The sequence below is a fragment of the Globicephala melas genome, chromosome 6, assembly GCF_963455315.2.
Source record: "Globicephala melas chromosome 6, mGloMel1.2, whole genome shotgun sequence".
Classification (NCBI taxonomy): Eukaryota; Metazoa; Chordata; class Mammalia; order Artiodactyla; family Delphinidae; genus Globicephala; species Globicephala melas.
The window spans coordinates 80,292,385-80,306,912 of NC_083319.1; the positions used below are offsets into that span (position 1 = coordinate 80,292,385).

At 50.6% G+C, this 14,528-nt stretch overlaps 1 protein-coding gene across 1 annotated transcript in view; it reads right to left on the bottom strand.

The window, feature by feature from the left end:
- Positions 1-8,019: 8,019 nt before the first annotated feature.
- Positions 8,020-14,528, bottom strand: part of B4GALT1 (beta-1,4-galactosyltransferase 1) — a 49,296-nt gene continuing 42,787 nt past the window's right edge. The window contains exons 5-6 of the mRNA XM_030832682.3: positions 11,148-11,252; positions 8,020-10,911 (exon numbers count right to left, since the gene is read on the bottom strand). Of these exons, the coding sequence (XP_030688542.1) occupies positions 10,779-10,911; positions 11,148-11,252 (238 nt within the window). The 3' untranslated portion in view covers positions 8,020-10,778. The remainder of the gene's footprint in view (positions 10,912-11,147; positions 11,253-14,528) is intronic.

Consider the following 14,528-nt stretch of genomic DNA (forward strand, 5'->3'; position numbering starts at 1 on the left):
CGCTCTGGAGGCGGTCTGTACGGAAGAGGGGCGTGGAGTGCGTGAGGAGCGGGGTTTTGAGAGGCGGAGCTTCGAGGGGCCGTCAAAAGTCGGAACCTGGGCGCCTGCTGCAGAGAATTTTCCGTTCTCCTCCCTAGAGGAAAAGTTGCCTTTAAAGGACTAGTTTTTTTGTTTGTTTTTTCTGCGGTGCGCGGGCTTCTCACTGTTGTGGCCTTTCTGTTGCGGAGCACAGGCTCCGGACGCGCAGGCCCAGCGGCCATGGCTCACGGGCCCAGCCGCTCCGCGGCATGTGCGATCTTCCCGGACCGGGGCACGAATCTGTGTCCCCTGCATCGGCAGGCGGACTCTCAACCACTGCGCCACCAGGGAAGCCCTAAATTTTGCTTTTTAAATTTTTAATTAGTTGACTAGATTTAAAAGTAGGGTTGATTAATACATTGGAAACCAGTGGGCCACTAGGCAACATTTGCAGGAAAATTCCTTGAGTGTTAAATAAATAAATGAAAGATTTTGAAGCCAAAACACAGTTTAATTAATCTAATTATGAAAAGTTGGGGACTCAGGATTTGCATACTCAATTCTTGGAACGAGCTAAATTACTTGTAACGTTTCCAACTAAGTATTTAGTTGAAAATGGTTTCACAGCAGTGGTACAATTACTGGAAAAACAATGAAACCAAATGCATATGTGTAAAGGGCGATTTGAGACGTCCTTTAATAGACTTTAAACCATACATTATTAAATTAGTAGAGACAAATGTAAAGATATCAATGAATTTCATAAAGATTTTTTTTAAAAATATTTTATTGCCATCCTATATAAATTTTAAAAAATATTTGCAGCACAATGATAAGAAATCTCTGCTGTGAAAATTACATATTGAAATGATTTATTTGGAGAGTTCCTATTGGCTGTCAGTCTTATCTGATGCCACCAGAGACACTGGGGACAAGTTTTGTGTTTCACCTTGTGAGCTGAACTTTGTGTTCTTGCAGCTTCAGTCCAGGTGATAAAGCAGACGGAAGAAGGAAAAGCAAGAGACTGTCATACAGGGTGAAGTAAGTCAGAAAGAGAAAAACGAATACTGTATGCTAACACACATATATGTAATCTAAAAAAAAAAAAAAAGGTAGGGGCAGGACAGGTATAAAGACGCAGACGTAGAGAATGGACTTGAGGACACAGGGAGGGGGAAGGGTAAGCTGGGACGAAGTGGGAGAGTGGCATTGACATATATACACTACCAAATGTAAAACAGATAGCTAGTGGGAAGAAAAAATACCTATAAAAAAGAAAAAGCTAGCTATCTTTTTTTTTTTTAACTTTTGGCTGTGTTGGGTCTTTGTTGCTGCGCGAGGGCTTTTACAGCGAGCAGGGGCTACTCTTCGTTGCGGTGGCTTTTCGTTGTGGTGGCTTTTCTTGTTGTGGACCACGGGCTCTAGGCACGCGGGCTCAGTAGTTGTGGCTCATGGGCTTATTTGCTCCGCAGCATGTGGGATCTTCCCAGACCAGGGCTCGAACTCACGTCCCCTGTGTTGGGAGGGGGATTCTTAACCACTGCGCCACCAGGGAAGCATGAAACAGGGAGATCAGCTCGGTGCTTTGCAACCACCTAGAGGGGTGGGATAGGGAGGGTGGGAGGGAGACACAAGGAGGGGATATGGGAATATATGTATATGTATAGCTGATTCACTTTGTTATCAAGCAGAAACTAACACACCATTGTAAAGCAATTATACTCCAATAAAGATGTTAAAAAAGAAGGAAAAGCAATAGAGCTCTCCAGGAAGGCTTGCAGCAAAGGCTCATTCCCTTTGGACTCTGGACCATGCCCCTGGGGGTGCCTCGGGACTGCCCGGAGCTTCCCTTCCTTCCACCCTCCCCCTCCCTGGTTTCCAGGATTGACAAAGAGAACTTTTGTTTCTGGCCTTGAGTCCTAGTTTAAGTGCCCTAGCAGCAACCTCAAACAGGCAGAGGGGCCAGGCGGAATAAAGCACCCTAAAGAGTTTTCCTAGAACCACAAGCTGGCAGCCCCAGCAGGCTTTCACAGCCTCCCCACCCAGTTTCTGGATGGGGATCAGAGATAATCTGGTCTTGGTCACCTAGCCAGTCAACACTGGTCTTCCAGTCCAGGGCTTCCTCAGGTTTCTCTCCTGCCTTCATCCTCCCAAAGCCAGGCACCCCCAGCAGTGTGCTAGGATGTGTGCTCACCTCAGGGTTGGTGGAGGACCAGGGAAAGACCTAGCAGGCCTTGTTTCCTATGAAGAAAAGCTCTGGAAAGGTCTTCTGGAGAGTGTGGGCAGTGAACCTGCAAGACAGGGCAGACCCAAGGTGGCGAGAGTACCCACAGGCCCCACGGAGCCAGCAGGGCCAACGTCATTAGCCAAGCCCACCAGGTACCAAGCCCAGGGCCTGCGAGAGACGAAGTTGAGCCCCAGCACCTGAGTCAGAGACAGAGTGTTCTGAGCTGGCAGGCAGGGCCCAGGCTAGCATCTGAGAGACATTGCCCAACAGATTGGTCACGGTGGAGATTTCTTCCTTCCTCAGCATCAGATGGTCAGTTCTCCTCATTCCATGTCTCATTGTGGCTGGGTCAGCTTCCATCCAGAGCAAACCGCATGAAACATAAATCACTGAGGTCTGGAGTCTGATGAAGTTAAACCCAGCAGAGCTTTTTAGAACTCTTGATTCAGCCTGTCTAAAAACCATGAATCATCAGACACAGCCCCCGGTTTCATTTAGGAAAACGCCATTGGCTAAGAAGGTTTGGGAGGATTGGGAATGGTGCTGCGCTGCCCTCCTTTGGGGAGAGGGTGCACGGGGAGGGGGGAGAAGAGGTGCCTAGAAGGAAAAGGGAGAGCTGAGCAGGAGTCCAGGCCTCAGCAGAGCTGCCTGTCTCTCTGTCCTCCCCATGTCCCCAGCAGCCTTGGGACAATACTGTGCCAAGCTCCCCTGGACACCAAGTGTCAGCCCAGGGAAGGGACAGGACTGAGCACTGCAATGAAGCAGCTGTACTGTCTGTGAACCAGGGGCTGCTTCTCGCCTCACAGAGCGACGCTTCCACAGGCAAAAAGGAGCCCAGCTTCTTCTTCAGGTCTACGTGGGTCCTCAGCTCTCAGGGGTCTCCCTTCCTCCCTGTACCCATGATCCAGGCCCCCTGCATCCTGGTGGATTATTTCAGTGTTTGCCACTCCCATGTGTCTCCCAGATGAAGGCCACACTAATGTCCCTGGTATAGGGAGCTGCTGCCACAAAGTATGCCAGATTCCCAAGTGCTCACAAACTGTAAAAGGAAAACCAAACAAAACCCAAACAACACAAAACAGAAACCAGGTCTTGGTTCTAGCCCCCTGTCTACACTGCACTTCTCTTGGCAATGCTGCTGAGGCCAGGCTCGAAGCGAGGGCTGTGTCTTCTGGCTGAGGCTGGGCACCACTCGGCCTCAGGCCTCCAGCTCTCACACTGTTTTGTGGAGGGAGAGCAGCTGAGGCTGGATGAGTGGCTGGATCATGTTCTGTAGCCAGAACCCCGGGCTGGGACTCCTGGATCAGACACTAACTCTATGTGACCTTGTGCAAGTCACATGACCTCCCTGAACGTATGATTCTCATGATGGGGATTACTGTAATGAGCAACGCAGTGCAAAAAGGGCCAGGTGTGCTCATAAGGGGAGAAGCCGTGTGAGGGATCACAGTGGTGCAGCAGTTCGCCAACTCCTCCTGTTCCCTCCCTCATTACAGACGTGCCTTTGGTGAAGTGGGGAACCAGAGAGCTGGGGCCTGGGAGCTGGCCTGTCTCCTGCGCTGCTGTCATCAGGGGAAAGCAAAGTCGCTGAACACAAAGCAACAGGACATTTCACAGAAAGGGAATACTCTGAAGGCCCCACCAATGGCCCAAGTCCCCGGCTGGATAACCGCTGGTGGCCCACCCTGACCAAGGCTCTCAGTGCAGGAAGCTCCAGCTGTCTGGGCCCCCGTGGAGATGAGCGAGGGGGTGGGGTGCAGGGCTCGGCACCCAGCTCTTGGCACCCCACCAGAGAGAGCGTCAAAGATAGTGGTGTGCACTCTTATTGGTCACAACCTGCTACCCTCCCTCCTGTGGCACATGCCTCCCAGGCAGGGACAAGGTCAAGGAGGACGTGCCAATTGTCTGGCACTCACATCTGGCCCGGAAATGAATCTACGATAGCTGCAGGCTTGGGTCTGTGTCAAAATCCAGATGTCAGGGCCTCCCTCAGCAGCAGGACACCTGGATTCCAGGGCCAGAGATCCACAGGCAGTGGGATCGCCCCGGCTTCCTGCTGGGTTCATAGTCCTCCCAGGGCCCTGATCAGGTGCCTCAGGCCAATCTTGCCCCTCCAGAGCCAGGGCATAGTGCCCCCATCCCCGCCATTTTTTCTGTTGGTTAACATTTTTATTACCCAAGTATAACAGGCACGAATATTTAATGGAACTCAGGAAAGAGTGGCAAAACTGTCCTAACTTTATTTTTCTAAATCCGAGAGAATTGCTAGAAGCTCTCTGGCCGGAATTGATCCCGTCCAGCCTCCATGAACATCCCCAGAGCATGCCACGTCCCCCCTCAATGTGAATAGGGCACAGGCCTCCATCATTCCCCCCATAGGAGGAAGCCCCCGTCTCTCTTCCAAGTCTGGGCACTTTCATGGAATGCAACTCCCCTGGGGAGCAACCCAGCTCATTCTCTCAATGGGGCTAGTACTTGTTAAAGGCCTCGGCCCTCAGGCAGCCCCCAAAACACTAAAGGTTGTTACCCCAGAATGGGAGCCTGGCCACACTGTCTGTGCGGAGAAGGGAGATCATCTCTTCATTTTATCGCTCGTGCATCTGCTCCCACAAACAACTGCAGAATAATCTCTGCACTAAATTATTCAGACATTTTCCTGCCATATGTGCAAATACCATTCTGTAGTTTGCTTTTTTCCCTCAGACCTCTTTCTAATCAATAAGTATAGATCCACTTCATCATTCTCAGTGGTCGCCTAGTACTTCATTGTTTGGATGATCCTCATTTTACTCAGCACAGTCCCCCACTGATGGTGGCTTCTAGGTTTTCAGTGTTACGAGGAATGGCAGGGTAAACACTGCTGCATGCAACAAACACTCCCTCCTGTGCTTCTCCCTCAGGGTCGATGGGATAATCAGGAAGCCTGAGTTTGGAAAACCTAAGGGGGAGCAGGTGAAAGGAGTCTGCCGGAGCTTGGAGGGGACTGGCAGAAGAGGGAGATGGCAAAGCCACAGCATCTCAGCCTGCCCCACCAGGTAGAGCTTTAGCAGATTATCCTGTGATGCTCAAGGCCTTCCTGGGAAAGGAGAGGGGGAAGGCAGGGGTGATCCTGCTATTTTTACAAATAAAGACTCAGATAAAATGACTTTCTTCAAGGCAGTATGAAGGGTGAGCCTCAGGGACAAGGGGAAACCCAAGACCACGACACTTCCTTCTGGCAGGAGAGACCAGAGGTGGATTCATAAAACAGAAGAGCAAACTGAGGCTCAGAGAGGGGAGTGGACTTGCCCAGAGTGACACAGCAAATGGGAAAGCAGAGAGCCAGACATAATGACCATTGTTTGTATGGCTTCTTCTGGCCCTCTTCCCGGGCCCCCTCCCTAGTGACCTGGCACACAACTTGCTCAAGGGCAGCTTTCTTGGCAATGCCACGGTCCTCTGGTTTCTGGTCCATTGACCCTATCACTTCGCATGACATCCATACACCGCCGGTTCCTCTGCCTCCCAGCCTGGGTACAGGTCCTGGAGCCCAGATGAAGGCAGCAGCCACGTTCCCTGCCCGGGGACTGTGCCAGAGAAGGAAATGAGGCTTGTCTGGCACAACCGGCTCAGCCAGGCAAACCTCATTTCCTTTCTGATGGGGGAAGAAGTTCCAGTTCTAAGAAGAAATTAGCCTCTAGGAATGTCCGAACTCCCACCTCCTGGAAGAAACAGGAGGAGAGTGTGTCTGGGAGTGTGGTGGAGACTTGCCAACCTAGAACTCAGTCATCTTCTCATTTCCTCAACCTCTCCCCCATCCTTCCCACACACAGCTTCCCTCTGTCACCAGCAGCAAACGCTCCTGCCTGGGGAGGTTTTACTCATATATCAATACCTGCATGGGCACCCACCCGCCTGGACACCACAGCCCTGCTTCCAAAGGACATTAGTGATTAGGCATCCAGGTCACATTCTCCCATGGAAAAGAGATACTATACTGGGTGGGGGGGGGGGGGTCTGGTGTCCACCAAATCCATACCCACGGCTACTGGGCTCTGCCTGGCTCAGACTTGGTTTGGTTCTCAGGTGAAGTGGGAGACTAAAGGCACTTCTCAAGGAAATGGCAACCCCAAAAGCCTGGCCCTGGCCCCCTTCCTCCCTGGCACCTTGGAGCCCACCAAGGCGGGGTTCAAGCCCCCCTCCATCACCAAGGCCGCCAGTCCAAACACCTTCACTCAGGGGAGGCAGGAAGGGGTGAGGAAGCAGCACTGGTGAGGTCCTGGGTGTCTCCAGAAGAGGAGCGGTCACTTGCCCTGAGATCCACTCACCCATCTGCCACAGACACGTGCCCTAGAAGAGGAAAAAAGGAAGATCCCCAGCACACCTGGTGTGTGCATGTGTATATGTGGGTAATGTGTGCACAGCAGTCTCTATGTATATCTCAGCACGTGTGTTCACCTGCACTTTCAAAAATTTAACAAATATTTGTAACATGTATAATGCTTATTATGAGCCAGTCTGAGTGCTTTATAAGATTAATTTACTTGACAATCCTATGAAAGAAGTACTGTTATCCCCATTACACAGATGAACAAAGCGAGGCACAGAGAGGCTAAATCACTCACTCAAGGTCGTGGAACCAGAAAGAAGGAGCAATAGGATTTGAACCCGAGCATTCTGGCCTCTCCTAGGCACATGTCAGCATATATGCATCTGCGTGGATATGTGCATCTTTAGGGAGGGAAGGGTGCCCCACTTAACCCGGACCTTACAGTTTGGAAAGCCCTGTAAGGCAGCACTTTGTCCAAAGGAGTCTCCTGGCTGGAAAGTCAGATCTGAGTACCAGCCACCTCTGCTCAAGCCTGAGGCCACTAGGGCTCCTTCCAGCAGTCACAGGGATGGGTGGAGACAGCCAGATGGCCCTGGTGGGGCTACAAGGGGCTGCCCTTCCTGCTCTGTTTCCCAACCGGTCCCACAAGCACAGCTCCATCCCAGCAGGGCCTGCAGCCCCCTCAGCCTGGACGGCGGGAGTGACCTCTCCTGCACACTGGTTTCCTCCGGCCCATTTCTTCCAGATGCCAATTCAATCGAAGCAGCATGTCAGAGGCTGCTGATGCCTGACCCCAGGGGCGCTGCAGAGGAGGAGCAGGTGGTGCCCAGGGTACTTACTGTCTCAAGTCCTTGGATCACAGCTAAGACCTTTGAGAGCGTCTGGTTAAATTTCCTGGGGCTGACAAGAAAGCTTATTTATCTAAGCTACCCTGTGAACACCTTGTGTAAGTGGCTCTGAGAACTATCTCAGAACCATGCTGGCGTTGGTGGAAAACAGCAGAATGTGGCCGGAGAACTGCTAGGGAAACTTCTACTCTGAAGTGGCACCAGCTGCTGCATAGTGAGTACCTGTGAGGTGTCAGTCATTGTGTTTCAGACACATCATCCCTTTTAAGCCTCAAAAAGTCTCTACGTGTTATTATTCCCATTTTACAGATATGAATATGAGGCTCAGATGGGGGAACGGCTGATCCCAGTGAGGTGCGTGCACCCTGTGTGATCCCAGTGAGGTGCGTGCACCCTGTGTGATCCCAGGCAGGGCTGTGGAGCGTGGCCAGGTGAGGCGCCACCTCCTCCCCCCACCCAATCCCCCAGCCTCCCACATGAGGCAGGCACAGGAGGCAGACCTCTGCTTTCCTCACATCCTCCCAGCAGGCAGCCCCAGTCACTGCCCTCCAGCTCTGGGAGAACCCAAACCCCTTACATCAGAAGAGAAACCACCTGCCGTTACAAAGATAGGGTCATTTATTCACGTTATATTACTGGCTTTTAAAGGCAAAAATACAGTTCTGTTTTGAACACCAAGGTCAGACATTCCTCCACTTACAATGGTAAATACATACATTTGCATACACGGGAAATCGAAATGCACAACAGGTCTCTAGGACAGGGACGCTCCCCTCCCAGCCGTGTGGGGTGCCCCACATCCAGCCCTCAGGTCAGCAGAGATCCTGCCCAGGCTGAGTCAGCACCAGCATTTCCTTTACCCTCTTATGCCACCTCTGCCCTCCGATCTTTCCCAAAGGCCACTTTACAGGGTCACCAGCAACAGAATGGACAGAAATAGAGAAAGTCACAGCACATGACAACTTCATGGTGACAACTTCCAGGTGAAGGAAATGGTCCCTGAACCCTCAGCCCTGAACTCCCCAGTGAGGAAACAGGACCTGCAGCATCTCATGAACCAGGCAAGGTCCAGGCCTAACCTTGGGACCCCATTAGCGCACCGGAAGATCAGCAAATGGGGAAGAGGTGCAGCAGGATTTCCCTTGGTCCTGAGAATGAACCACATACTTGACTATTACAATGGAACATGAAAGAAAATGCAATAGGAAAACAAAAAAGAAAAAAAAGTCAGAATTTTGTTTTAAGAGTAAAGTAAGTAACAAAGAGGTTACCACCCAGGATATTTGTCTCCTCTCTTCTAAGGCACTTTGGAAAAGTCAGGATCTGGGGATAGAAAAAGAGGCCTTCATTCTTTGCACTTCCCAAAACTCCCTGACAGTACATTCCTGGCTTTATCAACATCACTGTTAAGGAGTGGGGAACTGACAGAAGGAACACTCTTTGCATAGCCCAGCTGCTTCTGCAGTGGAAAATAATTTGTAACCAATACAAAGGCTTCTGGAAAAAGAACCACATTAGCATCTGAGATGCTCAAAGTGATAAAGGCACAGGTTCAGACTGGGGCCAAGCATCAGCTCAGCCTCTACACTGAGGGCTGGTTTCCAGGCTGCCACCAGCTGTAAGGTCCACTCTGAGGTTAGAAAGCTGAATTTTAAGCCCTCAGCCCAGGCTGGACCCAGCAAGGGCACCCAGTGGCAGGAACTGCCTTGTGCATCTCAACCCAGGCCGGCTAAAACCTCTGGCAGCAGAGGTGGGCTTGGGGAAGATACCGCTGTGGGTCAGCCTCCCAGAAGTGGGAGCACCTGCTAAAAACCTGAGGGGGAATGGGAGGCTTTAGGCACCAGAGTGGTCGTGGGGGACTGTGGGTGGTTTCAGCCGAACTTCTTTCTAGATCTCTAATGAAAAGGCACATTCACGCTGGAGAATGAATGTTTGACCCTGAGCGCCACAGGCCAGTTTTAGGGAACAGGCAAGAGGCAAAGGAACAAAAAGGGGGAGGGAGGGAAGAGAGAGGCAGCAGAAGGGAGGAAGGAGAAAGAGGAAGGAGAACCGGTCTTGCAAGGTGGGCCAGGCAGCGTGGCCATCAGAGCCCAGGAGGCAGCACCCAGGGGCCAGAGGGAGGCTTCCTCCTCCTGCCTTGGCTAAGGGCCAGTGAACAACCTCATGGCTGTCATTTACAGCTCCACAGCCTAGGGCCCTAGCGGGAGGTCTTGGGGTCAGTCTGAGGAGGTGAGGGTTCCCTCAGCCCTGCCCACCGGGGGGAGGGGAGGGAGGTGGAGAGGTCAGCCAGGCAGGCCGAGGCTTCTGTCTCCCCCAGGAGTCCAGCTCAGTAGTGCTGATGTGGAGGCCTAGCTCTCATCAAGGGGCCCAAAGATGACTCTGCTCTTCAGAAAACCTGGCCTGCCAGCTACATCAGGGCCCATGTGTGGCCACTATAGCATACATCATTTTTTCCCTTAAAAAATGCTCAGTCCCCTCCCCACATTTAAAACACCACAATAAAAATACATGGGAAATTCAAGTTTATATAGCATGCTCAGAAAAATAAATTGCCACGGCTAAACACTATGCAATTCTGGATCAACACAAAATCAAGCTAGCTCGTAATTAGAACCTGATTTGTTCTTTCTTTAAAATACTACAAACTGCTATTTAAAAAAAGAATTTACATTCAGGAATCAGACAATCTGGAGAAAGGCCACTGAATGTGAGAACACCCAAGGCTTTTGCTCTGGTGGCTAAAGTCGCCTTGGAATTTACACGTTAGCAGGGTGAAAGGTCCAAGGCTCAAGTTTTAAAATTCTTTTGCTAAGGAAAGACACACACACACACAGTGATTGTAACAGTTGCATACCACGGAAAGAGGGTGGGGAGAAGGGGGTAAAATGAGAATGGTTGAAATCGTGTGTTTTTCTGTTATAATGTGACTCCGAAAAAACATCACACCAATCCAATTTCAGCAGCACTCTCCAATTTTTCATAAAGTAATAATACCACAATTTAAAGCAAAATTCTTACCTATATCACGACAAATTAGCAGTTTTTCACAGGGAATGAGTCCCACAGTCACCAAATTTGGGGCTGTGTATAGCTCTGATTCTTTGGGGTGACACTGTGAACATGTTGAGAACCCCCCAAAGGCTGACAGTTGCTATGCTTACATACACCTCGTGGGGCTAAGAAGTCACATGCCGAGCCAAGTTGGGGGCAAAATATCCCACTCGTCCTGGTCGTCTGGAAAGGCGTCTGAATGATGAGCCGAGAGGGTCTATCACTCTGATTGGTAAGAATGAGAGGGACCAGCCCAGCAGGTTGGCAGAGACACACAGCAGAGGTCCCTGGCCATTTTCAGGTCTCTTATCATTGCACCAAAATGCTAGCTCGGTGTCCCGATGTCCACTGTGATTTTGGTATACAACGGGTATCTCTGCACGTCCAACACCAGGTAGGTGAGTGTGTTCAAACCGTCGGAGAGCATTGTCTCCTTTGTGTGTGCAATTCGGTCGAACCTACAAGGAACAAACGGGCAAAGGGTTGAAGCCAAAACAAAAATCTTAAAAAAAAAAAAAACTTTAAACATTTGTACTTTTTGGCCCCTCCTCCCCACTCCTACTCCAATCCTGTCCCGTGGATTGAACCCTCAAGGCATGAAGCCCATTCCAGAGCTTCATTCCTACAGCCTGCCCCACCTGAAAGGGGAAAGAAGGAAACACACACAGGGGAGAGAATAAAACACAGAACACACCTCTGAGGATTAGGTTCATTTTTCTTGTCTCTTGAGTGGCGGATCATCCGACACTTGCCGATCACAGCACTTGGGCGAGATACAGACATGCCTTTAAAAGCTAATCTGTAAGGCGTAAAGAGACAAGTCGTCATTACAGAGCTTCCATAAGGCTCGGGTCCCACAGTCCCAGCTGCAAGACTCTTGTCCTGTCCACCATCCTGTCAGCTGTTCTCACCCAGCCCACGGCCCAGCCCAGTGTACAGGCATTGCTTAAAACTCACATGCCTTTCCCATAACATTTTACCACTGGTTCTAGATCGTGTTGGTGACCACCCTGTGCCAAGCACTGGGGGTGTCTGCCCTCACGGACTTTATAATGTGGGTGTGCTTAGAACACAGGGCCATTGGTGCCAGTACGGAGGGGACGAAGGAAGGGTGGCGATGCGCGCAACAGAGGGAGAAGCAACCGACTCTACCTGAACAAGACTAGGCACAGCCAAATCTTGAAGATGAGTGGGTGCTTTTGCCAGAGCATTTCGGGCAGTCAGGACAGCACAGGCAAAGGCAGGGAGGCGAGAGCAAGCACAGTGCCCTCAGGGAGTACCACAAGCTTCTGGGGACTGGTGAACAGGGTCTGGGGTAGGAAGTGGCCGGAGATGAAGCCGGAAGGAAGGGCAAAGACGACATCATGGAGGCCTCCTTAGAGCTTTTAGCATCCCCAAGAACAGTGCCAGTGTCGGACAGGGATATAACAGTCATCCCTCGGTATCCGCGGGGGACTGGTTCCAGGAAAACACCCCCCCTTCACAGTGGATGCTCAAGTCCCTTATATAAAATGGTGTAGCATTTGCATATAACCTATGCACATCCTCACCCTCCCATATACTTTTCTTTAAGCCTTATGTATTTATTTAATTTTTATTGGGGTATAGCTCCCATATACTTTAAATCACCTCTAGATTACTTATAATACCTAACACAGGGACTTATCTGGTGGCGCAGTGGTTAAGAATCTGCCTGGCAATGCAGGGGACACGGGTTTGAGCCCTGGTCCGGGAAGATCCCACATGCCGCGGAGCAACTAAGCCCGTGCACCACAACTACCGAGCCCACGTGCCACAACTACTGAAGTCTGCGCACCTAGAGCCCGTGCTCCACAACAAGAGAAGCCACCACAATGAGAAGCCCGTGCACCACAACCAAGAGTAGCCCCTGCTCACTGCAACTAGAGAAAACCGGCGTGCGGCAACGAAGACCCAACGCAGCCAAAAATAAATTAATTAATTAATTAATTAAAAATAAAACCTAATACTATGTAAATGATATGTAGCTAGTTGTAAATACAATGTAAATGTTATGCGAATAGTCGCGCGTGCACAACAAATCCAAGTTTTGCTTTTTAGAACTTTCTGGAATCTTTTCTCCCAAATATTGAAGGGTGGTTGAATCTGTGGATGTGGAATCCACAGATATGGAGAGGTGACGGTATACAGTGTTTCCCAAAGGTTTTGGGCCACAGGGAAGTCTCTGATAAGCAGTATCAGATGGAGAGCTGGGAACAAGACTAGAGGCAGCCAGAATGGGGTGCAAGATTCTGTGTAGGTTCTGGGGGAGAAAGGAATGAGGACCAAAACCAAAGCCTTGACAGCAGGAATACAAAAGTAAGCTAAGAGGCAGGAATGGCCAGTCCTAGATGACTTCAAGGTTCCCAGCCTGGCCTCCCTCAGTGCTGAACTAGTGCCTGGCACACAGCCAGTTGGTACACAGTAGGAGTTAGGTTCCTTATCTTTCAGGAAAGCTGCTCCACGGGGAGGAGCAAGATAGGGGTAGGGGATTAAGAGGTAGAAACTACTATGTATGAAATAAATAAGCTACAAGGATATACTGTACAGCACAGGGAATATAGCCAATATTTTATAGGAACTATACATGGAGTTTAACCTTTAAAAATTGTGAATCAGGGGCTTCCCTGGTGGCGCAGTGGTTGAGAGTCTGCCTGCCGATGCAGGGGACACGGGTTCGTGCCCCGGTCCGGGAAGATCCCACGTGCCACGGAGCGGCTGGGCCCGTGAGCCATGGCCACTGAGCCTGCGCGTCCGGAGCCTGTGCTCCGCAACGGGAGAGGCCACAACAGTGAGAGGCCCGCATACCGAAAAAAAAGAAAAAAAATTGTGAATCACTATGGTACACCTGAAACATATACACTGTACATCAACTATACCTCAACTTAAAAAATAAAAAAAATTGAAAAAGGAAGAGAAGAAAGCTCCCCCACAGACCACTCATCTTCTAGTCCCTCCACCCTCGGAAGTCCGTCCTCGGGGCTCGCTCCTGCCAGCCTTTCTGATCACTCAGGTCTGTGCATCACAGCAGCCCTGTACACCATCATACGGGCCCAGCTGCCAGGTGTGGTGCTGTGAAAGCAGCTTTGTTTCTGTCTGGACTCCCTGCTCAGGGCTTCAGTGTCCTCCTCCTCACTGGGCCTTCCTGGCCCAGTGCTCTGCGTACTGATAACAAATCTGGACACTCCAAAACGTTTTCTTCAAGGCCTGTATTAAAGACTTGGGTTGATGTCAAGTTCCCACACGAAGCTAACCTTAAATGACTTTGGGTGCTGCTCTGACAGACACCTTCCGTTAATTATCCAATTAACGTACTCCAATTCAGAAAGGCACTAGGGTGTATTCTGATATCAAACTCAGTGACAAGTTCAGACTGGCTCCCAGAGGGAGAAGGTGCTTTCTGCCTGCAGCCAGCAGGGTTGAAAATTCCATTGCCAGGAAGAAGTGAGCAGAATGTGGTTTCAAATGCCACGGACAAATGGTTTTTTACCATCTGTGATGACAACTCACATGATAAAGGTTTACCAGCTTACAAAGAGGCCCAGGGTGTGGACGGCCATATAGCATGAGTCAAAGTAAATTCACCCCTTCACATGGTTCTTATTGTACATTTTCCAAAAGGGTAATGCAAAAATCACAGAAGCTACTTTTCCTAAAGACACTTTTTCAATTTATTTTGGCTGCGTTGGGTTTTCATTGCTGGGCGTGAGCTTTCTCTAATTGCGGAGAGCGGGGGCTACTCTTCGTTGCGGTGCGCAGGCTTCTCATTACGGTGGCTTCTCTTGTTGTGGAGCACAGGCTCTAGGCACGCGGGCTTCAGTAGTTGTGGCTCGCAGGCTCTAGAGCGCAGGCTCAATAGTTGTGGCGCACGGGCTTAGTTGCTCCGCGGCATGTGGGATCTTCCCGAACCAAGGCTCGAACCCGTGTTCCCTGCATTGGCAGGCGGATTTTTTTTTTTTTTTTTTGCGGTACGCGGGCCTCTCACTGTTGTGGCCTCTCCCGTCGAGGAGCACAGGCTCCAGACGCGCAGGCTCAGCGGCCATGGCTCACGGGCCCA